The 26,911-nt window shown below is 44.1% G+C and overlaps 3 protein-coding genes across 4 annotated transcripts; all 3 read left to right on the forward strand.

The window, feature by feature from the left end:
* Positions 1–26,911, forward strand: LOC125546365 (metallothionein-like protein 2C). Of its 2 annotated transcripts, XM_048710613.1 has the most exons (3): positions 1–238; positions 353–452; positions 26,712–26,911. In XM_048710613.1, the coding sequence occupies exons 1-2, from the start codon at positions 102–104 to the stop codon at positions 450–452; spliced, it is 237 nt and encodes a 78-aa protein (XP_048566570.1). In that variant the 5' UTR covers positions 1–101; the 3' UTR covers positions 26,712–26,911. The 2 variants fall into 2 exon arrangements, with proteins under 2 accessions (XP_048566570.1, XP_048566569.1); XM_048710612.1 differs by lacking the exon at positions 26,712–26,911 and having other exon boundaries at positions 353–638.
* On the forward strand, positions 4,305–4,922 carry LOC125546364 (metallothionein-like protein 2C). Its single transcript, XM_048710611.1, has 2 exons — positions 4,305–4,538; positions 4,638–4,922. Exons 1-2 carry the CDS (start codon positions 4,402–4,404, stop codon positions 4,735–4,737), a joined length of 237 nt encoding a protein of 78 aa, XP_048566568.1. The 5' UTR covers positions 4,305–4,401; the 3' UTR covers positions 4,738–4,922.
* Positions 26,253–26,911, forward strand: LOC125546363 (metallothionein-like protein 2C). The gene is made up of 2 exons (XM_048710610.1): positions 26,253–26,512; positions 26,612–26,911. Exons 1-2 carry the CDS (start codon positions 26,376–26,378, stop codon positions 26,709–26,711), a joined length of 237 nt encoding a protein of 78 aa, XP_048566567.1. The 5' UTR covers positions 26,253–26,375; the 3' UTR covers positions 26,712–26,911.

Here is a 26,911-nt window from a genome sequence, read left to right on the forward strand (position 1 = left end):
GCTGCCTGCCATTGTTCCTCAAGCCAGCAAGCAAGAAGCACACAGGAAGCTCCTAGCCAACACCAATCAAGGCCTCCATCCAATCCCAAGCAACCTCGAATATGTCTTGCTGCGGAGGAAACTGCGGATGCGGCACCGCCTGCAAGTGCGGCAACGGCTGCGGTGGCTGCAACATGTACCCCGAGGTTGAGGCCGCCGGCGCCACCCTCCTCGTCTCCGCCACTGCCACTCACAAGGCGTACGTCCCTTCTCTTGACAAAATTTTCTCCACAGCTCATACATCATCATGCACTCGATCTTAGTAATACAATATGACTGTATGTTGATCTTGGTATGGATGGGGTACGTGCAGGAGCTCCGGCGGCATGGAGATGGCGGCCGAGAACGGCGGCTGCGGCTGCACCCAGTGCAAGTGCGGCACCAGCTGCGGCTGCTCCTGCTGCAGCTGCTAGATCATTGATCATGCATGCGCCGCGTGCATCATATCTATGATCTACGTATCCATCTACTACCATGTAATGCCACCTGATCGAGGGTCTTTGTATGTATGTAGTATGTACGCACCTGCCTGCATGAGCAGAGCAGGTGCCATTCCATGCATGTAAACCCCTAAATAAAATCTCCCGTGGTTTTGCTTACATCGTGTTGTTAGATCCTCCTCCTATTAGTGTTGCTTTCGGGTACTTCTTATGCACTAGCAGGATCAGAGGCCGGTCTTTTGTTCTTGGTCTTCTCCTCAAACTGTCGTTTTCCTCTTCTCTATGGTTCCATGTGCGGCAGTATTTTCTTCTTCTGTTGCCGAGTGTTGTATCAGACTGTACCTTGTTTTGTGGTTTATTCCTATCCATCTCGAAATATAGTGCAGGAATTTATTTGCAAAAGGTGGATCTCAACAAGACACGACGGTATGTGTATCTTGCAGGATTTATTGATCGGTCTATCTTATGCGTCTTATTAAAAAAATACATTAAGGTCTCATGGTCAAGCCAAATTATCATTGTTTTTCCTTGCATGCAAAATGCAGCAATAAATCTTCGTCCTTGGCTTGTTTCCCATTTCACTGCCTACGTTGCAGGTATCCGACCCTGTTGGAATCTCCTTTTCTGTCATTGTGTTCACTTTCTGTGATGTGATGTGTGCGCAAATATTCCCACAACAACATAATAATAATAAAGCCATATACGCAAGCAACCGAATAATGGCAATGATATATTACTGCTCAAGGCGCATCTCCAAATCAACCTGTCATGTCCATGGCTGCGTCTAAGCACTCGGGGCAGAAATACTCACTCTCCGCCACTGATTCATATCACCGAATCCACACGGCCAAATTACGTCCTCCATGTTTTAAGCGATGCCACTATATCTCGTGGGAAAATTGTTTCCACAGTTCGATATCCCTCCCTTTGATGAAAAAAATTCACGCTTGGCTTCTGCATCACAGAGTGCAGATAACGAATATTGTTTTCTATGTTCTGAACTGGAACACTATATCTTGTGTAAAAAATTGTGTCAACAATATCGATATTCCCTCCCATAAAATAAAATCATCAATAGCTCACTTCTCTATATAACTGGATGCAAAGTAATGGGCGGTGTGGAGCACCCAAGACAGCACGCAAAATATCGGTGTTATTTTAACTCCACTACGTAGACAAGTCACTATATTTACACAATTATGTAAGAAAAAGAGCTCTTTTATGGTACCCTGTATTGAATATTGACCGTCCATCTGCAAAGATCCAATGGTGGGTACCTATCTGTACTGGTGAAACTGGATTAGCAGCATCGCTAGTACCGCACGTCTCACGTCCACCGGTATACTGCTCGGAGGGCATTATCGGTGACTCTGCATCACCGGCACCCGCCCCCCGGGGCTCGCCTCCTCTTCGACCCCATGCCCGCCGGGGCGCCTCCTCCCTGCCTTTAATCCGCCGTGCTATGCATGCTTCTATGGTTTTGGACTTCTGGCATGCCACCGTGCGCCCCATCCCCCTTCTACGCTACGGCCGCGATGTTCTTTGCCGCCCCGCATGGCTGAGCAGTGAGCACCTTAGCATCGCGTTTATTGTGTTGCCTCGTTCATGACGACAGTGCATGCCAAACCACCCTGCGTCACGGACAAGCTCGCCGTCGTTGACGATGAGGCCAGGATGTGTACAACGTCGTGGTCTTCATGGAGAGCTGTGGCTACGAGAGTGCCGGAGCCTGGCGGAACCTCGCCTATTTTGTGCTAACCATGCCCTCGCTACGCTCATGGCCGTCCTCCTTTATTTTACTACCGCTTGCCTTCATGATCGAGCTCTTCATGGCCTGGATCACGCTTTACTTTAGCCTCAGCTTGCCGGACGTGGAGCAGCTACTCATCTGCCTTTGCTGTGAGGTCGACGACCACGTCATTGTTCAAAAGCTCACCCAGGCAGGGCTCAACATACCTGTTTCCTCGCCGTCACCCCGCTGTCACAGACTCACAGGAGTGCACGATGCATTCCAAAATATTGATCCGCCAGAGCAATTCCCTTCACGAACACAAGAAGAGCTTTCACCGTCACATATACTGCTCCCTCCCCAGTAGCAGTATAGGGTACCATAAAAACCCTCAAGAAAAATAAATAACTCGAGAACTGTCTGGCCATAGATGGAGCTTTCTACAAATGGGGACAAGAATTTGGCACCACCCACTCAATTTCCCTCTCACCTTTTTGCATTGCTTTCATATGTAAAAAAACTAAAACAAAATAGTGAGTTGACTTGCGATCTGCCTTAAAATGACAAGATGACGGTTGGGGGTTAAAAAAACATTCAAATGCATTTTATATATTCATATGTTTACTTATTTTGTATTTGTTTGTGCATGTCATAAAAATCATCAATTTCCACAAGCATACATAATACTCAATGATCTACATTGACAATAGGCTTTGAGATTTTTCAACGCATGACAAAAAAAATCAAATGAGGTCAGCTGGAAATTAAAGATCAGTTTTGACTTCCAAAAAATTATGATCTCTTTTGTCCAAACTTAAAAGGAATCATTACAGAAAATTTGGAGATTCCAATTGTTAGAATATTTTCCTACAGGACTAGTAGGGCTGGGAACCATAATGATATTTTCTATGGCCTAATTGACATGTTTATGTTGAGCCAAATCTTTTGGAAATAGTTTCGTTGATTCAGTGACAACTATGTGCTTGCACCTAACGCTTGAGAAAATTCTTGTATTTTTTCCCTCTTGCAATAAATCAACATCCATATTTTACGCATTTACTCCATCTTCAATTCCCACAGAATTCAACACAGCATGACCTGAAATCTGTGTGTTAATTTTTCCGGTTCCTGTCTTTTTAAAATGCTGCAAAAGTATGTGCCATGTAATCTTTAAAAATAGTGGGAGTGTGATAGTTATTGAAATGCATGTAGGATGGAAACTAAAATTTCAGTAAAATTCAGCTTATAACACTAAAATTGAAAAGGTTGCCAAGCCTATGGCAACCAAGAGCCGCCAAGATTTCTTAAATAACAAATATTTTCGGCGACCTCCCCCAAAGAAGACATAGCTTTTTCCTTGTCTTGACATTCAAAAGCACTGAGTGAGGGGTATCGGCTGAATATATTCACTAAGGGCATGCACAAAAGAGAGTTGACTATTATTATTTTGCAATGCTTTCAGAATTTAGTTTGATATTGGTTTAATTCATAGTTCATAATTTACCGAGAAATACCACTACGAGGTCAAGCAACCCTAAACTTGACCGTTATGGCTGCATGCATCAATGTATGCCGAAGGCCGCGCGCGGGGGGTCTTGTTTGGAAAATAATAATGATCTTATAGTGCAATGATTGGTCATTGCCTAAGGTATTTCCCTCTGTTCCAAGATACAAGGTGTATTTTTTATTAAAAAAACAAAATTCCCTATGTTTGACCAAATTTAAAATAAAACGTCTCTGTGTTTGGAAACCATTTATATTTTTATAAGCTAGATCAAACATAGAAGATTTGACTTCAGAAAAAAAATTAGTACAACTTATATTATGAAACGGGAGTTAGTAGGTACACCAATAATTCGATATACGCACAAAATGCTGGCTGTAGTTCCTTTCATGGCTCCTTTGATGTAAGAAAGATGCTAGTAGAGATTAGAGACAAAGGGAATCAAATTATGGGAGGAGGCGGCCCTATCTATATTCCTCTTCCCCAAGCGGTTGCTCCCGTCCATCCTTTGCCAAAAGTGGAGCATCTCTCATTTCCTTCTTCATCTTCTCCTCCTCCTCCTTCCTTCGTACTCACTCACCTATAAATAGCCCTCGCTACCTGCCATTGTTACTCAAGCCAGCAAGCAAGAAGCACAAAAGAAGCCAACACCAATCAAGGCCTCCATCCAATCCCAAGCAACCTCGAAGATGTCTTGCTGCGGAGGAAGCTGCGGCTGCGGCAGCGCCTGCAAGTGCGGCAACGGCTGCGGCGGCTGCAACATGTACCCTGAGGTCGAGGCCGCCGGCGCCACCCTCCTCGTCGCCGCCACCGCCACCCACAAGGCGTACGTCCCTTCTCTTTCCTCATACATCATGCGCCTCGCTGTAATATGACTATATATGTTGATCTTGCTATGGGACTAAGGATGGATGGATGGGTGCAGGAGCTCCGGCAGGATGGAGATGGCAGCGGAGAACGGCGGCTGCGGCTGCACCCAGTGCAAGTGCGGCACCAGCTGTGGCTGCTCCTGCTGCAGCTGCTAGATCATCGGTCATGCATGCACCGCGTGCCTCATATCTATGATCTATCTATATATCCATCTACCACCATGTAACGCTACCTGATCACGGTCTTTGTATGTATGTACGCACCTGCCTGCATGAGCAGAGCAGGTGCCATGCCATGCATGTAAACCCCTAAATAAAATCTCCCGTGGTTTAACCCCCTATACATGTGTTTGTGTTATAGTCTTATAGACCAACTTCTGGCCCATGTTTACTATGAACTTGCGACTTGCGAGGTGCCTGGGTTGTTAATAGACCAGCTGGATGCTCTCTTGAAGCAACGTATGCACCGCTTGGAGTCGGTGTATCTTTATACACATGTATTTATTTTACAGGTGTATATCATCGGCCACACCTGGGAAAAAACGATGGATGGAGAAGTGTAAATTTACAGGGGTATTGCTCTGTGAAACGAGAATCGAATCAGGGCCTTAAGGGTAGGGATGGCAATGGGTAGGGTATGGGCGGGTACGACCTTTTTCTGCCCAAACCCATACCCAAATCTTTTTTCTATACCCATCCATTTCAATATCCATGGACACAAATTGGTACCCATGCCCATACCCATCGGGTATATTATACCCAATGGATATCCAATGGGTATAGTATCTAACATTGGCATGATAAAGGTAAGCCAAGAAAAGGGCCTAAAACTAAATTTAGGTACTCAGCCATCACAATCCGGTTTGCACTTACATCAAAATTTTACAATGTGGATTGACACACAAATGTCTTAATCTTCATTACAAACTAACTTAAAAAAACAAGTTTGCAAACTTGTAATGCCAATCACCGTAGGTATTATAGGGTTTAATTTATTTATTAATTTTTCTGGGTATCCATTGGGATACCCATGGGTATAATTTCATACCCATACCCTACCCATGCATTTTGCGGGTATGGATACCCATTACCCATGGGTATGAAGTAGTAAAAAGTCTTATCCATGCCCACTGTTTTCGGGTAGGGTACCCGCGGGTACCCATACCCATGGGCAAAACTGCCATCCCTACTTAAGGGCGTTTGATACGTGTGAATATTACTAGCCAAAGTTGAGTATGAGATACATACAATACAAACTTGACACTTTTGAAAGTCGTGCTTGTTGGAAATATGCCCTAGAGGCAATAATAAATTAGTTATTATTATATTTCCTTGTTCATGATAATCGTTTATTATCCATGCTAGAATTGTATTGATAGGAAACTCAGATACATGTGTGGATACATAGACAACACCATGTCCCTAGTAAGCCTCTAGTTGACTAGCTCGTTGATCAATAGATGGTTACGGTTTCCTGACCATGGACATTGGATGTCATTGATAACGGGATCACATCATTAGGAGAATGATGTGATGGACAAAGACCCAATCCTAAGCCTAGCACAAGATCATGTAGTTCGTATGCTAAAGCTTTTCTAATGTCAAGTATCATTTCCTTAGACCATGAGATTGTGCAACTCCCGGATACCGTAGGAGTGCTTTGGGTGTGCCAAACGTCACAACGTAACTGGGTGGCTATAAAGGTACACTACAGGTATCTCCGAAAGTGTCTGTTGGGTTGGGACGAATCGAGACTGGGATTTGTCACTCCGTGTAAACGGAGAGGTATCTCTGGGCCCACTCGGTAGGACATCATCATAATGTGCACAATGTGATCAAGGAGTTGATCACGGGATGATGTGTTACGGAACGAGTAAAGAGACTTGCCGGTAACGAGATTGAACAAAGGTATCGGGATACCGACGGTCGAATCTCAGGCAAGTAACATACCGATAGACAAAGGGAATTGTATGCGGGATTGATTGAATCCTCGACATCGTGGTTCATCCGATGAGATCATCGTGGAACATGTGGGAGCCAACATGGGTATCCAGATCCCGCTGATGGTTATTGACCGGAGAGTCATCTCGGTCATGTCTGCATGGTTCCCGAACCCGTAGGGTCTACACACTTAAGGTTCGGTGACGCTAGGGTTGTAGGGATATGTATATGCAGTAACCCGAATGTTGTTCGGAGTCCCGGATGAGATCCCGGACGTCACAGGAGTTCCGGAATGGTCCGGAGGTAAAGAATTATATATAGGAAGTGCTGTTTCGGCCATCGGGACAAGTTTCGGGGTCACCGGTATTGTACCGAGACCACCGGAAGGGTCCCAGGGGTCCACCGGGTGGGGCCACCTATCCCGGAGGGCCCCATGGGCTGAAGTGGGAAGGGATCCAGCCCAAAGTGGGCTGGGGCGCCACTTCCCCCTAGGGCCCATGCGCCTAAGGGTGGGGGAAACCCTAAGGAAGAGTCCTAAGAGGGGAAGGCACCTCCTAGGTGCCTTGGGGAGGAGGGATTCCTCCCTTGGCCGCCGCCCCCCTAGGAGATTCGATCTCCTAGGGCCGGCGGCCCGCGCCCTAGGCCCTCCTATATATAGTGGGGGAGATGGAGGACTTCTTACCTTGGCCTTTGGTGCCTCCCTCTCCCTCTCCAACACCTCCTCCTCCTCCATAGTGCTTAGCGAAGCCCTGCTGGAGTACTGCAGCTTCACCACCACCACGCCGCCGTGCTGCTGCTGGAGCCATCTTCCATCAACCTCTCCTCCCCCCTTGCTGGATCAAGAAGGAGGAGACGTTGCTGCTCCGTACGTGTGTTGAACGCGGAGGTGCCGTCCGTTCGGCGCTAGGATCATCGGTGATTTGGATCACGATGAGTACGACTCCATCAACCCCGTTCTCTTGAACGCTTCCGCGCGCGATCTACATGGGTATGTAGATCCACTCCTCCCTCGTTACTAGATGACTCCATAGATAGATCTTGGTGACACGTAGGAAAATTTTGAATTTATGCTACGTTCCCAACAGTGCTATCAATCATGAGACGCATAGTCTAGCCAAATTCTCGCTTAATCTTTGTCAAAGGGTGTCACATCTGGTTTGGCCAACCCCATGATCCGATATGTATCCTACTCTCTGTGGTTTTCGATGAATAAAATTTGGTCAAACCCTAAAAAAACTTATTTGACGCGCCTTAGTTTTTTTCGAGAATTTTTTTTAAATCCATTCATCAATCATGGCAGTACAAAAATCACAACCAGGTCCATGAACCACCTAGCGACGACTACACTCACTGGAGCGAGCTAAACGTGCGCCGCCATTATCGCCCCTCCCTTATTGGAGTCGGACAAACCTTATTGTAGTAGACAGTTGGAAAGTTATCGTGCTAAGACCCTCAAGGACCACCGCACTAGCGTAGCAACCATCGTCGATGAAAAGAGTTGTAGATTGGAAAGATCAAACCTATAACCACACAAGCGAAGACGACCAAAAATGGATCCAATAGATCCACCAAAGTCCAGCACGACAGAATCCTGTGAGATCCGGCGGGGACACACCTCCACATGTCCTCCTCCGATGTTATTCGCACCACCGGGACGAGGATCGGATGTGGGAGACATTATTCCTACCCAGGGACATCACTACCGTCACACAGCCCCAACCAAGACGTTAAACCTAACAAAAACGAGAACGGGTCCCTCCGGCTGCCGGGGGGCCAAGATCCTCCGCACTTCGGGGAATCGGCGCCGGGTGCAACGCGATGAGAAAGGAAACTTTTCTTGAGAAGGAGGAAAGACAGACACATACTGTTGTGTCTAAATTACCGCGTCTTAGTTTGATGTACTATTTGCACCAGCTACTTCATAACTAGATTGCCATGGTTGACGATGGGTGTGTTCCCCTCTACTAATAGTGCGGCAGTGCCCTAGCGGCGACAACTATATCATGAACAATTAAAACTTCACGAAATTGGTGGCCTGGTGACTTATGCCTTGGTGCCTATATCGCACGCTCTTTTGTGATGACAAAGAAACAAATTATCATTTTCGGAGGTTAAATGGAAACAGATGGAGTGAACCACATGTATGTTGTACCAGCAAAACAATATTTAAATCGATTCGTTGATGATTTCCTTGATATAAAATTTGAGGTGTGCTCTACAACAACCCAACCTACCCCCGGAGCTCCTATTTGGCACGCTAAGCGCTAGCGGTCGAGCCAGTGCGTGTCCCCTTCCCTTGCACACCCATTTGGGACGGCCCATGCGCGGGGCGGGACACGCCATTTTTATTTTTTATTTTTCGTTTATTTATTTTTTAAATAATTCAGGATTTCAAAAAGTTTCAAATTTAAAAAATATGTCAACTTTGAAAAAACAAAGAAATCATAAAATGTTCATGGATTCAAAAAATATCTTGAATTTGAAAGACATGTCTGGACATTCCCAAAATGTTCATAAATTTGAACAAAATGTTCACAAATTAAAAAACATGTTCAAAAAACTACATAAATGATTCTCAATTACGAAAATATTGAAAAATCAAAAAATGTTCGTTGATTCAAAAAATGTTAATTAATTTCAAAAAATATTTGTCAAACAAATAGTATTCATGAATGTCAAAAATTGTTCCCAGATTTCAAAAACTATTTCTTGTCAAAAATTATTCAGCGATTCAAATGTCCATGAGTTTTAAAACAATGTTTACAATTTTGAAAAAATTCTTAGATATAAAAAAATGTTTGTGAATTCAAAAAATATTCAAGATTAAATTAAATTCATGAATTTTTAAACATGTTCATGAATTTGAAAAATAATCACAACAAAACAATGTTCATGAAATTGGAAAATGCTCACAATTTAAATAATGTTAAAAATCATTAAAAAGTTCATAAATTTGAAAATAAGTTCAAAAAATGAAAGAATGAAAAAAGAAAAGAAAAACTGACATCAAAATAGGAAAATATAAATAAGGTAAAAACGAAAACGAAAAATAGAAATGAAATAATGAAAATGAAAAAACAAAAATAACCCGAAAGGAAAAAACTGGTATGGAAAGGTTCTAGAACGTTCCCAAAACCGAAAAGGAGGTACTTGGGCCGGCCCAAAATGTGTACCTAGTGGGAGGGGCGTATGCGCTAGGATTAGCCCCCTAAAAAGCTTGACAACTTTTGAGCAGATCAATGGTCTAGATTAAAACATGTCCTTTACTTTAGAAGGGGTAATATAAAAAATTCACATTATAAAAACACTTGCAATAAAAAAGATAACGGGCGCTCTAGAAACCCATGGCGGCTAGTGCGACTTGTTTGGAGCTATTCGTCTCCTTCCCAACCCATATCCACTACCCCGGTCGTCCATGTATCTGTCAAAAGTGTTAGATGAAAGAAATATGCCCTAGAGGCAATAATAAAGTTATTATTTATTTCCTTATTTCATGATAAATGTTTATTATTCATGCTAGATTTGTATTAACCGAAAACATAATACATGTGTGAATACATAGACAAACATAGTGTCACTAGTATGCCTCTACTTGACTAGCCCGTTAATCAAAGATGGTTAAGTTTCCTAACCATAGACATGAGTTGTCATTTGATTAACGGGATCACATCATTAGGAGAATGATATGATTGACTTGACCCATTCCGTTAGCTTAGCACTTGATCGTTTAGTATTCTGCTATTGCTTTCTTCATGACTTATACATGTTCCTATGACTATGAGATTATGCAACTCCCGTTTACCGGAGGAACACTTTGTGTGCTACCAAACGTCACAACGTAACTGGGTGATTATAAAGGTGCTCTACAGGTGTCTCCGAAGGTACTTGTTGGGTTGGCGTATTTCGAGATTACGATTTGTCACTCCGATTGTCGGAGAGGTATCTCTGGCCCACTCGGTAATACACATCACTTAAGCCTTGCAAGCATTGCAACTAATGAGTTAGTTGCGGGATGATGTGTTACGGAACGAGTAAAGAGACTTGCCGGTAACAAAATTGAACTAGGTATTGAGATACCGACGATCGAATCTCGGGCAAGTAACATACCGATGGCAAAGGGAACAACGTATGTTGTTATGCGGTTTGACCAATAAAGATCTTCGTAGAATATGTAGGAGCCAATATAAGCATCCATGTTCCGCTATTGGTTACTGACCGGAGACGTGTCTCGGTCATGTCTACATAGTTCTCAAACCCGTAGGCTCCGCACGCTTAAAGTTCGATGACGGTTATATTATGAGTTTATGGTTTTTGATGTACCGAAGGTAATTCGGAGTCCTGGATGTGATCACGGACAAGACGAGGAGTCTCGAAATGTTTGAGACGTAAATATCAATATATTGGACGACTATATTTGGATACCGGAATGGTTTCGGGTGAGATCAGGATAATACCGGAGCACCGGGAGGTTATTGGAACCCTCCCCCCCGGAGGTATATGGGCCTTAATGGGCTTTAGTGGAAAGGAGGGAAAAGGAGCAAGGGAGGGGGCGCCCCCCCCCCAAGCCCAATCCGAATTGGGAAGGGGGCCACCCCCCATTTCCTTCCTCCCTCCTTCCTCTTCCTTCCCTCCCCCTCTCCAAATAGGAAAAGGAGGAGTCCTACTCCCGATGGGAGTAGGACTCCCCCCTTGGGCGCACCTCCTCCCCTTGACCAGCGCTCTCCTCTCCTTTATATACAGAGGAGAGGGGCACCCCATAGACAGAACAATTGATCTCTTGGATCTTTTAGCCGTGTGCGGTGCCCCTCTCCACCATAGTCCACCTCGATAATATCGTAGCGGTGCTTAGGCGAAGCCCTGCGACGGTAGAACAACATCGTCACCACGCCCTCGTGCTGATAGAACTCTCCCTCACAGCTCGGCTGGATAGGAGTTCGAGGGATGAAACTGAGTTGAACGTGTGCAGAACTCGGAGGTGCCGTGCGTTCGGTACTTGATCGGTCGGATCGTGAAGACATACGACTACATCAACCGCGTTGTGCTAATGCTTCCGCTTTCGGTCTACAAGGGTACGCGGACACACTCTCCCCTCTCGTTGCTATGCATCACCATGATCTTGCGTGTGCGTAGGAATTTTTTTGAAATTACTACGTTACCCAATAGTGGTATCAGAGCCAGGTTTTATGCATTGATGTTATATGCACGAGTAGAACACAAGTGAGTTGTGGGCGATACAAGTCATACTGCTTACCAGCATGTCATACTTTGGTTCGGCGGTATTGTTGGATGAAGCGGCACGGACCGACATTACGTGTACGCTTACGCGAGACTGGTTCTACCGACGTGCTTTGCACACAAGTGGCCGGCGGGTGTCAGTTTCTCCAACTTTAGTTGAACCGAGTGTGGCTACGCCCGGTCCTTGAGAAGGTTAAAACAACACTAACTTGATGAACTATCGTTGTGGTTTTGATGCGTAGGTAAGAACGGTTCTTGCTCAGCCCGTAGCAGCCACGTAAAACTTGCAACAACAAAGTAGAGGACGTCTAACTTGTTTTTGCAGGGCATGTTGTGATGTGATATGGTCAAGATATGATGCTATATTTTATTGTATGAGATGATCATGTTTTGTAATCGAGTTATCGGCAACTGGCAAGAGCCATATGGTTGTCGCTTTATTGTATGCAATGCAATCGCCCTGTAATTGCTCTACTTTATCACTAGGCAGTAGCGATAGTCATAGAAGCAATAGTTGGCGAGACGACAACGATGCTACGATGGAGATCAAGGTGTCGCACTGGTGACGATGGTGATCATGACGGTGCTTCAGAGATTGAGATCACAAGCACAAGATGATGATGGCCATATCATATCACTTATATTGATTGCATGTGATGTTTATCTTTTATGAATCTTATTTTGCTTTGATTGACGGTAGCATTATAAGATGATCTCTCACTAAATTTCAAGATAAAAGTATTCTCCCTGAGTATGCACCGTTGCCAAAGTTCATCGTGCCCAGACACCATGTGATGATCGGGTATGATAAGCTCTATGTCCATCTACAATGGGTGCAAGCCAGTTTTGCACACGCAGAATACTCAGGTTAAACTTGACGAGCCTAGCATATGCAGATATGGCCTCGGAACACTGAGACCGAAAAGTCGAGCGTGAATCATATAGTACATATGATCAACATAATGATGTTCACCATTGAAAACTATTCCATTTCACGTGATGATCAGTTATGGTTTAGTTGATTTGGATCACATGATCACTTAGATGATTAGAGAGATGTCTATCTAAGTGGGAGTTCTTAAAGTAATATGATTAATTGGACTTTAATTTATCATGAACTTAGTCCTGGTAGTGTTAGCATATCTATGTTGTATATCAATAGCTCGCGTTTAGCTCCCCTGTTTTATTTTTGATATGTTCCTAGAGAAAACTAAGTTGAAAGATGTTAATAGCAATGATGCGGATTGGATCCGTGATCTGAGGATTATCCTCATTGTTGCACAGAAATATTATGTCCTTGATGCACCACTAGGTGACAGACCTATTGCAGGAGCATATGCTGACGTTATGAACGTTTTGACAAAAGCTCGGTATGATGACTACTTGATAGTTTAGTGCACCATGCTTTACGGCTTAGAACCGGGACTTCAAAAATGTTTTGAATGGCATGGAGCATATAAGATATTCCAAGAATTGAAATTGGTATTTCATACTCATGCCCGTGTCGAGAGGTATGAGACCTCTGACATTACTTTCCCTACAAGATGGAGGAGAATAGCTCAACCAGTAAGCATGTGCTCAGATTGTCTGAGTACTACAATCACTTGAATCAAGTGGGAGTTAATCTTCTAGATAAGATAGTGATTGACACAGTTCTCTAGTCACTATCACCAAGTTGCTAGAACTTCATGATGAACTGTAATATGCAAGGGATAACAGAAACAATTCGCAAGCTCTTCATGATGCTGAAATCGACAAAGGTAGAAATCAAGAAAAGCATCAAGTGTTGATGGTTAACAAGACCACTATTTTCAAGAAAAGGGGAAAGGGAAGAAGGGGAATTTCAAGAAGAACGGCAAGCAAGTTGCTGCTCAAGTGAAGAAGCCCAAATCTAGACCTAAGCCTGAGACTAAGTGCTTTTACTGCAAAGGGACTAGTCACTGGAAGCGGAACTGCCCCAAGTATTTGGCAGATAAGAAGGATGGCAAAGTGAACAAGGTATATTGGATATACATGTTATTGATGTGTACTTTACTAGTGTTTATAGCAACCCCTCGGTATTTGATACTAGTTCAGTTGCTAAGAGTAGTAACTTGAAATGGTAGTTGCAGAATGAACAAAGACTAGTTAAGGGTGGAGCAACGATGTGTGTTGGAACTAGTTCCAAGAATGATATGATCGTCATCGCACACTCCCTATACTTTCAGGATTAGTGTTGAACCTAAATAAGTGTTATTTGGTGTTTTCGTTGAGCATGAATATGATTTGATCATGTTTATTGCAATACGGTTATTCATTTAAGTTAGAGAATAATTGTTATTCTGTTTACATGAATAAAACCTTCTATGGTTATACACCCAATGAAAATGGTTTGTTGAATCTCGATTGTAGTGATACACATATTCATAATATTGAAGCCAAAAGATGCAAAGTTAATAATGATAGTGCAACTTATTTGTGGCACTGTCGTTTAGGTCATATTGGTGTAAAGCGCATGAAGAAAATCCATGCTGATGGGCTTTTGAAATCACTTGATTATAAATCAGTTGATGCTTGCGAACCATGCCTCATGGGTAAAGATGACTAAGACTCCGTTCTCCAGAACAATGGAGCGAGCAACTGACTTATTGGATATAATACATACTGATGTATGAGGTCCGATGAGTGTTGAGGCTCGCGGCGGGTATCGTTATTTTCTGACCTTCACAGATAATTTGAGCTGATATGGGTATATCTACTTGAAGAAACATAAGTCCGAAACATTTGAAAAGTTTAAAGAATTTCAGAGTGAAGTGGAAAATCATCGTAAGAAGAAAATAAAGTTTCTACGATCTGATCGCAGAGGCAAATATTTGAGTTACGAGTTTGGTCTTCAATTAAAACAATGTGGAATAGTTTCACAAACTCATGCCACCTGGAACACTACAGCGTAATGGTGTGTCCGAACGTCATAACTGTGCTTTATTTGATATAGTGCAATCTATGATGTCTCATACCGATTTACCACTATCGTTTTGGGGTTATGCATTAGAGACAGCTGCATTCACATTAAAAATGGCACAATCTAAATCTGTTGAGATGACACCGTATGAACTGTGGTTTAGCAAGAAACCTAAGCTGTCGTTTCTTAAAGTTTGGGGTTGCGATGCTTATGTGAAAAAGTTTCATCTTGATAAGCTCAAACCCAAATCGAAGAAGTGCGTCTTCATAGGATACCCAAAAGTAACTGTTGGGTACACCTTCTATCACAGATCCGAAGGCAAGATATTTGTTGCTGAGAATAGATCCTTTCTAGAGAAGGAGTTTCTCTCGAAAGAAGTGAGTGTGAGGAAAGTAGAACTTGATGAGGTAACTGTACCTGCTCCCTTATTAGAAAGTAGTTCATCACAGAAATATGTTTCTGTGACTCCTACACCAATTAGTGAGGAAACTAATGATGATGATCATGTAACTTCAGATCAAGTTACTACCAAACCTCGTAGGTCAACCAGAGTGAGATCCGCACCAGAGTGGTACGGTAATCCTGTTCTGGAGGTCATGTTACTTGACCATGATGAACCTACGAACTATGAGGAAGCGATGATGAGACCAGATTCCACAAAATGGCTTGAGGCCATGATATCTGAGATGGGATCCATGTATGAGAACAAAGTGTGGACTTTGGTTAACTTGCCCGATGATCGGCAAGCCATAGAAAATAAATGGATCTTCAAGAGGAAGACAGACAGTGATAGTAGTGTTGCTATCTACAAAGCTCGAATTGTCGCAAAATGTTTTCGACAAGTTCAAGGTGTTGACTACGATGAGATTTTCTCACTCGTATCGATGCTTAAGTCCGTCCGAATCATGTTAGCAATTGCCGCATTTTATGATTATGAAATTTGGCAAATGGATGTAAAGACTGCATTCCTGAATGGATTTCTGGAAGAAGAGTTGTATATGATGCAACCTGAAGGTTTTGTCGATCCTAAAGGTGCTAACAAAGTGAGCAAGCTCCAGCGATCCATCAATGGACTGGTGCAAGCTTCTCGAAGTTGGAATAAACGTTTTGATAGTGTGATCAAAGCATATGGTTTTATACAGACTTTTGGAGAAGCCTGTGTTTACAAAAAAGTGAGTGGGAGCTCTGCAGCATTTCTAATATTATATGTGGATGACATATTATTGATTGGAAATGATATAGAATTTCCGGATAGCATAAAAGGATACTTGAATAAGAGGTTTTCAATGAAAGACCTCGGTGAAGCTGCTTACATATTACGCATCAAGATCTATAGAGATAGATCAAGACGCTTAATTGGACTTTCACAAAGCACATACCTTGACAAAGTTTTGAAGAAGTTCAAAATGGATCAGACAAAGAAAGGGTTCTTGCCTGTGTTACAAGGTGTGAAATTGAGTAAGACTCAAAGCCTGACCACGGCAGAAGATAGAAAGAGAATGAAAGTCATTCCCTATGCCTCAACCATAGTTTCTATAAAGTATGCCATGCTGTGTACCAGATCTATTGTATACCCTACACTGAGTTTAGCAAGGGAGTACAATAGTGATCTAGGAGTAGATCACTGGATAGCAGTCAAAATTATCCTTAGTGGAATAAGGAAATATTTCTCGACTATGGAGGTGATAAAAGAGTTCGTCGTAAAGAGTTACGTCGATGCAAGCTTTTTACATCGATCTAGATGACTCTAAGTCTCGATCTGGATACATATTAAAAGTGGGAGCAATTAGCTAGAGTAGCTCCGTGCAGAGCATTGTTGACACAGAAATTTTCAAAATACATATGGATCTGAATGTGGCAGACCCGTAGACTAAACTTCTCTCACAAGAAAACATGATCACACCTTAGTACTCTTTGGGTGTTAATCACATAGCGATGTGAACTAGATTATTGACTCTAGTAAACCCTTTGGGTGTTGATCACATGACGATGTGAACTATGGGTGTTAATCACATGGTGATGTGAACTATTGGTGTTAAATCACATGGCGATGTGAACTAGATTATTGACTCTAGTGCAAGTGGGAGACTGAAGGAAATATGCCCTAGAGGCAATAATAAAGTTATTATTTATTTCCTTATTTCATGATAAATGTTTATTATTCATGCTAGAATTGTATTAACCAGAAACATGATACATGTGTGAATACATAGACAAACATAGTGTCACTAGTATGCCTCTACTTGACTAGCTCGTTAATCAAAGATGGTTAAGTTTCCTAACCATAGACATGAGTTGTCATTTGATTAACGGGATCACATCATTAGGAGAATGATATGATTGACTTGACCCATTCCGTTAGCTTAGCACTTGATCGTTTAGTTTGTTGCTATTGCTTTCTTCATGACTTATACATGTTCCTATGACTATGAGATTATGCAACTCCCGTTTACCGGAGGAACACTTTGTGTGCTACCAAATCTCCCAACGTAACTGGGTGATTATAAAGGTGCTCTACAGGTGTCTCCGAAGGTACTTGTTGGGTTGGTGTATTTCGAGATTAGGATTTGTCACTCCGATTGTCGGAGAGGTATCTCTGGCCCACTCGGTAATACACATCACTTAAGCCTTGCAAGCATTGCAACTAATGAGTTAGTTGCGGGATGATGTCTTACGGAATGAGTAAAGAGACTTGCCGGTAACGAGATTGAACTAGGTATTGAGATACCGACGATCGAATCTCGGGCAAGTAACATACCGATGGCAAAGGAAACAACGTATGTTGTTATGCGGTTTGACTGATAAAGATCTTCGTAGAATATGTAGGAGCCAATATGAGCATCCAGGTTCCGCTATTGGTTATTGAACGGAGACGTGTCTCAGTCATGTCTACATAGTTCTCGAACCCGTAGGGTCCGCACGCTTAAAGTTCGATGACGGTTATATTTTGAGTTTATGGTTTTTGATGTACCAAAGGTAATTCAGAGTCCCGGATGTGATCACGGACAAGACGAGGAGTCTCGAAATGTTCGAGACGTAAAGATCGATATATTGGATGACTATATTTGGATACCAGAATGGTTCCGGGTGAGATCGGGATAATACCGGAGCACCGGGAGGTTATCGGAACCCCCCCCCCCGGAGGTATATGGGCCTTAATGGGCTTTAGTGGAAAGGAGGGAAAAGGAGAAAGGGAGGGGGCGCCCCCCCCAAGCCCAATCCGAACTGGGAAGGCCCCCCCTTTCCTTCCTCCCTCCTTCCTCTTCCTTCCCTCTCCCTCTCCAAATAGGAAAAGGAGGAGTCCTACTCCCGGTGGGAGTAGGGCTCCCCCCTTAGGCGCACCTCCTCCCCTTGGCCGGCCCTCTCCTCCCCTCCTTTATATACGGAGGAGAGGGGCACCCCACAAACACAACAATTGATCTCTTGGATCTTTTTGCTGTGTGCGGTGCCCCTCTCCACCATAGTCCACCTCGATAATATTGTAGCGGTGCTTAGGCGAAGCCCTGTGACGATAGAACATCAACATCGTCACCACGCCGTCGTGCTGACGGAACTCTCCCTCAAAGCTCGGCTGGATCGGAGTTTGAGGGACGTCATCGAGTTGAACGTGTGCAGAACTCATAGGTGTCGTGCGTTTGGTACTTGATCGGTCGGATCGTGAAGACATACGACTACATCAACCGCATTGTGCTAACGCTTCCGCTTGCGGTCTACAAGGGTACGTGGACACACTCTCCCCTCTCGTTGTTATGCATCACCATGATCTTGCGTGTGCGTAGGATTTTTTTTTTTGAAATTACTATGTTACCCAACATTAGACTCCTCCACTTTATCTTACTCCTCACATTCCCATCATCCGACATAGTATGACGACATCTCAGCCCGTTGTATTCACATCACACGCTGTTCAAATCGCACGAGCCACGAGGCCTTGTTTTTTAAACAGAAGTGGTGTACCCAAGCACCCCTAATGAAATTGGCGTTCCCTTGATCCAAAGAAAAAGAGAGTAAAAAGAAACCAAACACTCCCCCCTCCCCCCCACCACACCTCCAGCGTTCCTATGCACCGAATTGTACACAACCAATAGTTTCTACATTGCTACACATGAATGATGCTTACAGTTGAAATAAAAGGCAACTCATTGTCGCTTACAACTAAATAGCAAAAGGATACTAGGAGTAGAGTTTGACATAGGCCAGAGTAAGTGCATTATATATCCTTATTTCTATTTCGCAAAAAAATTCCTTATTTCTAGTGTGTGATTGCCACCCAAGATTCCAATAGAACACCAGGTCAACTGACAATCCAATCCCTGGTGTTCTATTATATGTCGAGTTAAATACTAAAAAGAGCTACTAGGAGTAGAGTATGAGATGAACCAGAGTAAGTGCATTATGTATATCCTCAATTATAGTGTGCGGTCACCACCCAAGATTGCAACAGAACACCAAGTTGGCTGACGAAACCAATCTAGTCCAATCCCTTATTGAACTAAAAGTCGGTATATGTACTTAGGAGTTGCCTAACTAAAGCATGCGGTTCAACTTGATAGATCTAGTAAGATTCAACTCGATAATCGTTTAATTCCTTATGGTTTCTATAAAAAATAGTTACAATAACTAACTCAAACGAAATATAAGCAAACAATCAAACATCGACCGGCTCCACATGGCTTCCAAATAAAACTAATTAACAGATCGAGTAATAAATTGTTTATTCCTTGCTCTTAATATGAGGTTATAGATAACATATTTTGGTCCATCCTGAAGTAAGTATTACGTAACAAGTACTAGCTAGTATTTCAGTCTCTACTAGCAAATGTTGCAATAGCAAACAGCCTTGATGGCGTTCTTCTTCTCACAGTGGTAGTCCTTGAGGCTGCCCTTCCTATCACGTGCAAACACCTCACACGTGGCCTTGCACAGCGGCTTGGTGCAGAAAAACTCCCCGCCGTCGTCAACGACCGCGCAATTCTCTGCACAACACCAAGAAAACACAAACCATTATACGTATTTGACAAACACAATTAAACACACCTGCAGAAATAGGAGTACCCACAAGTGTTAGCACCACGAGGAAGCAAACAATAGCAGCCCGTGTGTCCATCCCAAGAGTTCTCTCCTTTTTTGAACTAGGAAGGAAAAATATGTGTTCTCTTCGTCTATTTTAATTTGGCTATGGGACTAATGTTTATGTCTTGGAGTGCTTGGAGTGTTGTCTTATATAGACTTATTGAAAGGGACAAAAATAAAAGCATTTAAATGATTGTTAAACTTAGCAAAAGAGATAGAGGTGAGTCACACCCCAAAAATGGAAGCACTTAATGCTTGGTGAGAAATTAAATGACAAAGGCAAAGAATATATGAGTGATGTTTATCCAATAAACAAGGCTTTAATTTTCGACTACAAAATAAGCAAGACCATTCAAAAAATGGAGTCATCTTTTTGCCGTTGGTGACATTGATCAAACATGTTTTTTTATAAAAAAATGTATAGCCACTTTAATTGAAAACACCATTGTGCATTGAAATTCAATTGACTTCAACAAAACAATCAATATGAATTACATGCTTGATATGTAACCAACTAAAACTAAAATTGTATGTTGTCTCGAGTTGACTAAATCACCATGTTTGGCTAGACAATGTTTAAAACTGTGTCAACTGTGTCAATTTGCACGGCGCCTGGGACAATGCAATGTCAAATCTTGCACTATTTTAAACCACCACAAGATAAGCAAGCTGAGTTGGCCCGGGCCTCTTGCCAACCGCTGGCGTCCACCTCGAAATCTATATCAATATAATTTTTGTGTCACATGAATCATATAGTATTGGTCGAAAATATATTTTCTCTTGTTGCAAAATATAAAAGAAAAATCGGCACAACAATATTATATAGACCCATCGCAACAATAGCATGCTTCACAGTGGGTGGGTCCCATGTAAATACATTTGGAAATACCTCAAAAATGCATATGTGTATTATTTATTATTGTCCAAGAATTTCACATGCTCACTCATAACAAACTGTTGAAGAATTCCGTGCAACTTAGAAACTAACGTATGCAACAATGCGAGCACAACATTTGTGTTAGGACTAACAAAATTACATTACATTGTAGCATGTCACACATGTGTATGTAGTATGACGCAAATGAGTTCACAGCATACCAAAACAACGAATGGTAACTACAAAAAATTCCCATAAATCTAACATTTTACAACCAAAAAATTTGGTGGGCACTGACCTCACCTCATCAAACTTGCTCTAATATTCTAGTTAGTGTACAGTTTTGGATTAAGCTAAAGTTGCTCTAGTATTATACCACAACAAAAAGGAAAGAAATGGGGGAAAACAAAGAAGAGCGGAGCAGGGTGGCTTACTCGGATCTAAGTCGGCCAATATCAATCGCATTTCCCTCCTAAATCCTGATTACTCAAGCCGGCCCAAAATTGAGGGGCCACTAAAATAGAAGTTGAGCCTATGGTGCAAGAACAGAAAACCCGCCTAAGCCATTGGATTGGATATGGATAGCACATGATCTGGTGGAGCGATCTCAGGCCACTTAATGTATATTTTATGAAAAAACCCTATTAACAGTTAGGTATAAAACAAAACATTTGCAGTGACCACCTTAAGTATCTCATCTCCCAATCCAATAGTGGAGTTAACGACCATTTACAGATTTCAGGTTTTTTCCAGCGACCATTTATAGAATTTGCACATCCTCATATCCTATCAGTTTTATAAAATATATTTTCACATACCGAGCACAAATATATGGTTGTAAGAATGAAGAACTCATACTCATGCTTGTTTTAATTCTAGTATTTACACCCCTAAGGTTGTTAAGGTCCGGTTACAAAAACTCGAATTTAATTCTCTTATAAGAACTTGTTAGAGTCCTGTCATAGTGCACATCCTCTCGTGGATTCGATAACTCAGGGTTGCTCCTTCGGGAAAAGGGAGGGAAACCTTTGTTGTCCAAACCGGATCTCAAAGAGCACCACCCATCTCTCACCCTACTCGATGATACAACATCGACGACAAGGTACGTGTGTAACCAACCGTCTGCTCCCTCGCTCTGTCACTGTGGTGCTATTCATTACATCAAGTCGGGGCCCATTTCCATCCTTTTGAGGTTAACAATTAAGGTTTCTAGTCTATATGAGGGCCTTCGGATTCAACTTATAAGAATGTTAGTTCAAATTTAATGATGATTATTTCAAGTGGATGGTTATGTGAACTAGGTTGGTAGAGTGGTGGCCGACCACTGTTGCGGCGGACTTCAGGGATGTTTGATCTATCCACCTGGCTTGATCAAGCAGCGTCGACATTTGTGCATCATTATTTTGTTGAATGTGTTCGTTCGATTTGCTTGTTGCAGGGGTGATAGCCTCTGGTCCGACGTTTGGTTACACGAGACAATAAGCTCCCCTTGCAAAAGTGTATGATGTGGGAATTACGTGTTGTACTCCTCAGGTGCAAACGCACGTATATATGATGTACAGGAGTAGGCCATGACCTCAACTATACAAGGCAACTAGGAGGTGGGCCCAATACACAAATATGCACAACAAAGACTGGACCGGAACTCCTCAAAATGACGCCGTAGGCAAGTCCTTGGTCATGATATATGCAAATTGTTGGGAAGTAGGGACGTGTAAAACACGAATATGGCCAAGGGCCACCTGTTCCCGAACAAAATGAATATCCAACTCAATATGCTTGGTCCGTCGATGATGCACTGGGTTAGCGGAGAGGTAGACTGCCGAGACGTTGTCGCAATAGACCACAGTGGCACGGTCAACATGGAAAGAGAGCTCCTGAAGCAGCTGGCGAAGCCACGAACACTCGGCGACGGTGTTGGCCACCGCAGGATACTTAGCCTCAGCATTGGAACGAGAGACCGTAGGCTCCCGCGTGGATGACCACGAGATAAGTGAGGGTCCAAGGTAGACACAATAGCCCGAGGTGGAGCGACGAGTGTCAGGGCAGCCCGCCCAGTCTGCATTGGAGTAGGCAGCGAGGGCAGTGTCGGCGGAGGCATGAAGCGTGACACCAAGATCCATAGTGCCACAGACATAGCGGAGAATCCGTTTGACAACGGCCCAGTGCATCTCGAGGAGCATGCATATGAAGACGCACCTGCTGCACGACATACTGGATCTCTGGTTGAGTTAAAGTGAGGTACTGAAGAGCACCAACAATAGACGGATAAAAAGCAGCATCCGAAGCAGGAGAACCATCCGTGGCAGAAAGCTTGGCCTTCGTATAAACAGGCGTAGCAGCGGGCTTGCAGTTAAGCATGTTGGCCCACTCCAGGAGCTCACGAGCATACTTCCGCTGATGAAAGAAGAAGCCATCCGGACGGCACACCACCTCGACACCAAGGAAGTTGTGCAAAGGACCCAAGTCCTTGATGGCAAACTCAGCGCGAAGACGAGCCGTGAGCTGACTGAGGAGACCAATCGTACATGCCGTCAGGATGATGTCGTCGACATAGAGCAGAAAGTAGGCCGTGTTAGAGCCCTGATGATAGACGGAGAGCGAGGCGTCCGAGCGGGTGGAGCGGAACCCAAGCTGGTGGAGAAACGCTGCGATGCGCTGGTACCAAGCACGCAGAGCCTTCTTAAGTCCATACAAGGACCGCGAAAGCAGGCACACGTGGTCGGGAAGCGTCGGGTCAACAAACCCGGTGTGCTGCTGGCAGAAGACCTGCTACTCCAGGTGACCATGGAGCAAGGCGTTGGAGACGTCCATCTGGTGCACCGGCCAAGCACGGGAGACCGCAAGGTGGAGAACCGTGTGTATCGTGTCGGGCTTGACGACCAGAGCGAAGGTGTCGATGAAGTCGATGCCAGCACGCTGTCGGAAGCCACGAACGACCCAGCGCGGTTTGTAGCGATCAAGGGTACCATCGGGACGGAGCTTGTGTTTGAAGACCCACTTCCCGGTAATCACGTTGGCATGCTGAGGACAGGGAACAAACATAGAAGATTTGACTTTAGGAAAAAAATAGTACAATTTATCTATACCTAGTATTAAAGGACGGAGATTTTCGTAGTTCTCCATACATCTAACTTTATTAATAGTCTTCATCGGCCCACCGGAGCAAGGCAATAAGTAGGCTTGGAAACACTCGATTCAATGGGCCTGAAAAATAAATGGGCATGCATCCTCTCTCGCTCATCTCTCTCCTCTCGAACCCCTCATAAAAAATTTCTCTCCTCTCGATCCCTTCGCTCTCTACTACGAGCGCTGCTGGGGCAGACATGTTCTCCCTTCTCTCTACCGCTGCGGATGGCCCAACTTAACTCCGAGACGAACTCTGCTCGAGCACGCACCCATAGGGTGTCCCGACAGGTTCTTTGCGGTTCCGCAGGCTGGTCTAGGAACATATAAAAACAAATTGACGCCATCGAACGAAGCCCCAGCTCAATTGCCTGGTTGCGGAGTGCAGCGGCATGTCGAGCCGAACGCTGGCAAGATCATACAGGATGAGGCGGTAGATGCCAACGATAGTGTGCGTCACCCAACTCGACGCAGGACGGCGTTGGAGCTCAGCAGGGCGCCGACAAGAACGTACGGGAAGAGGCGGTAGACGCCGATGGCGGTGTAGGTAACCCACCCAGCTCGACGAAGGTGAGGAAGATGAGTAGGACGGGGGGTAGCCAGGGATTTGAAGAGGACTCGGAAGGGCTACACGAGCATGACCAGGTCGTCACTGAATCGGATCCGTCACCTCATGCGGCTGAGCTGTTAGAGGACGATGCAGAGGCTCTGGTCAATGGCGACCATGATGGATGTGTCACCGCCGGCCACGCGAGAGAGGAAGAAGGTGAGGCTCAAGAGCCGGCCAGCCGAGTGGACGTGCCGGTGCAGTTGTGACCGCTCGGGAGGTTGAAGGCAAGCGAGGGAGCTCATGCGGCGACGTCGGCAAGGCTCGGTGGCGAGATAGCGCAGAAGAGCGGTGCAATGCTAGGGCGTTGCGGAGAGAAAGGATGAAGAGAGATAGGGCAAGGGAGTCCTACTGCTGGTGGAGGCACGCAGGAGGAGCTCGAGCACCAGTTGGCGGGCGAAGCAAGGAGTCGCAGGGCTTTCCAGCGACTATGATGATGCGGGTTGATCTGGGGAGGCTGGGAGAGCTGCCTCCTAGGGGCGCTGGTTCGGGTTGACGTGTGCGTCATGTGCACTGCTACAAAATTGCTGGATATGTGTATCTATATGTGTGCGGCTGCGATTTGAAAGTCGTAGCAATGCACAGGCTTATAATTAAATAATTATATATCTTTACTTGTTCAGTAGCAACACATGCTAGCAAGCAGCAGAGACAGTATACTATGTTGGCGATCATTTGGCGAGCGAGCAGTTGAATTGCTGCTGGCATGCATTGTGCAGGGGCATGTTCGCTTGGGTCTTGGGACGAAATCGACTGAGTCAATAAATAATTTTTTAGAAGGATATTAGACCCTCGGCCTCTGCATCATTCATTATGATGCACACAAATATTTTTAGCAAAGTTAGCCATGGGTCGAACCATTAGATATCAAATAGACATCTACAACTAAGTCGACTTCTGCTGCAACATCTCTTCAAGAAGGGATAAACTTTCTCGCCATCGACCGAAACAATCCGTAAGAAGAAGAAAATGATCACACATGTGAAACATAATTGTCAATACAAATACATGACACATGGTGGTACGAACACACATCACGATGGAAGAATACCAGCAACTTAAAAGCAAGCCTACATCAAATCTATATTTCATTAGTATTTAGTCCATATTTTTATTTCTATCAACCTAAACTCCAATTACGTTAAAATTTAGGTTTGAACTACAGATATGAGATTTCGAATTTAAAGATTGAACGTATATTTAAAGTTCTCATAGTATGTGTCTATTTTTTGGGGTGTCTTTTTACTCGATAGGAATCCAATTCAATGCTCAAAATCAAATAACAAGATGATTGCTACATATTTTGATAAAGCTAAATTTTACTTGAATTTTGGATGTACTTTAGACAAATAATTCTCACTAAATCTTACTATGGGCCAATTTTTCTCTACCGTTGCAACACACCGGATCGAGAGTTTCCAAGAAAACATTGTCAGTCAGATGCATTTACTCCAGATCATAACCCATGTCCTAAGCTTCACGTCGTGATCCTCAAATCATGCATCTTTTTATTTTCTCATTGTCAACCGTTCTGACATGGCACAGTTCCTCGACCTGGCCAACCATGGTTCATAGGAACTGGTATATTTCTCCAGCTGCAACGCACGGGCATTCGTGCTAGTATTTTGAAACGGGAGTTAGTAGGTACACCAATAATTCGATATACCCACAAAATGCTGGCTCTAGTTCCTTTCATGGCTCCTTTGATGTAAGAAAGATGCTAGCAGAGACTAGAGACAAAGGGAATCAAATTATGGGAGGAGGCGGCCCTATCTAAATTCCTCTTCTCCAAGCGGTAGCTCCCGTCCATCCTTTGCCAAAAGTGGAGCATCTCTCATTTCCTTCTTCATCTTCTCCTCCTCCTCCTTCCTTGACGCTCACTCGCCTATAAATAGCTCTCGCTGCCTGCCATTGTTACTCCAGCTAGCAAGCAAGAAGCACAAAAGAAGCCAACACCAATCAAAGCCTCCATCCAATCCTAAGCAACTTCGAAGATGTCTTGCTGCGGAGGAAGCTGCGGCTGCGGCAGCGCCTGCAAGTGCGGCAACGGCTGCGGCGGCTGCAACATGTACCCCGAGGTCGAGGCCGCCGGCGCCACCCTCCTCGTCGCCGCCACCGCCACCCACAAGGCGTACGTCCCTTCTCTTTCCTCATACATCATGCGCCTCGCTGTAATATGACTATATATGTTGATCTTGCTATGGGACTAAGGATGGATGGATGGGTGCAGGAGCTCCGGCGGGATGGAGATGGCGGCGGAGAACGGCAGCTGCGGCTGCACCCAGTGCAAGTGCGGCACCAGCTGCGGCTGCTCCTGCTGCAGCTGCTAGATCATTGATCATCGATCATGCATGCACCGCGCGCATGCATCATATCTATGATCGATCCATCCATCCATCTAGTACCATGTAACGCTACCTGATCGAGGGTCTTTGTATGTATGTAAGCACCTGCCAGCATGAGCAGAGCAGGTGCACTCCCATGCATGTAAACCGACCCCTAAATAAAATCTCCCGTGGTTTAACCTATA

Source organism: Triticum urartu, chromosome 3 (assembly GCF_003073215.2).
Source record: "Triticum urartu cultivar G1812 chromosome 3, Tu2.1, whole genome shotgun sequence".
Taxonomy (NCBI): Eukaryota; Viridiplantae; Streptophyta; class Magnoliopsida; order Poales; family Poaceae; genus Triticum; species Triticum urartu.

Bases quoted from the DNA above. Each gene is read 5' to 3' on its own strand.
- LOC125546365 (XM_048710613.1), top strand. From the start codon at position 102: ATGTCTTGCTGCGGAGGAAACTGCGGATGCGGCACCGCCTGCAAGTGC. The intron at 239-352 runs GTACGTCCCTTC...GGGTACGTGCAG, and splicing joins GCCACTGCCACTCACAAGGC to GAGCTCCGGCGGCATGGAGA.
- LOC125546364 (XM_048710611.1), top strand. From the start codon at position 4,402: ATGTCTTGCTGCGGAGGAAGCTGCGGCTGCGGCAGCGCCTGCAAGTGC. The intron at 4,539-4,637 runs GTACGTCCCTTC...GGATGGGTGCAG, and splicing joins GCCACCGCCACCCACAAGGC to GAGCTCCGGCAGGATGGAGA.
- LOC125546363 (XM_048710610.1), top strand. From the start codon at position 26,376: ATGTCTTGCTGCGGAGGAAGCTGCGGCTGCGGCAGCGCCTGCAAGTGC. The intron at 26,513-26,611 runs GTACGTCCCTTC...GGATGGGTGCAG, and splicing joins GCCACCGCCACCCACAAGGC to GAGCTCCGGCGGGATGGAGA.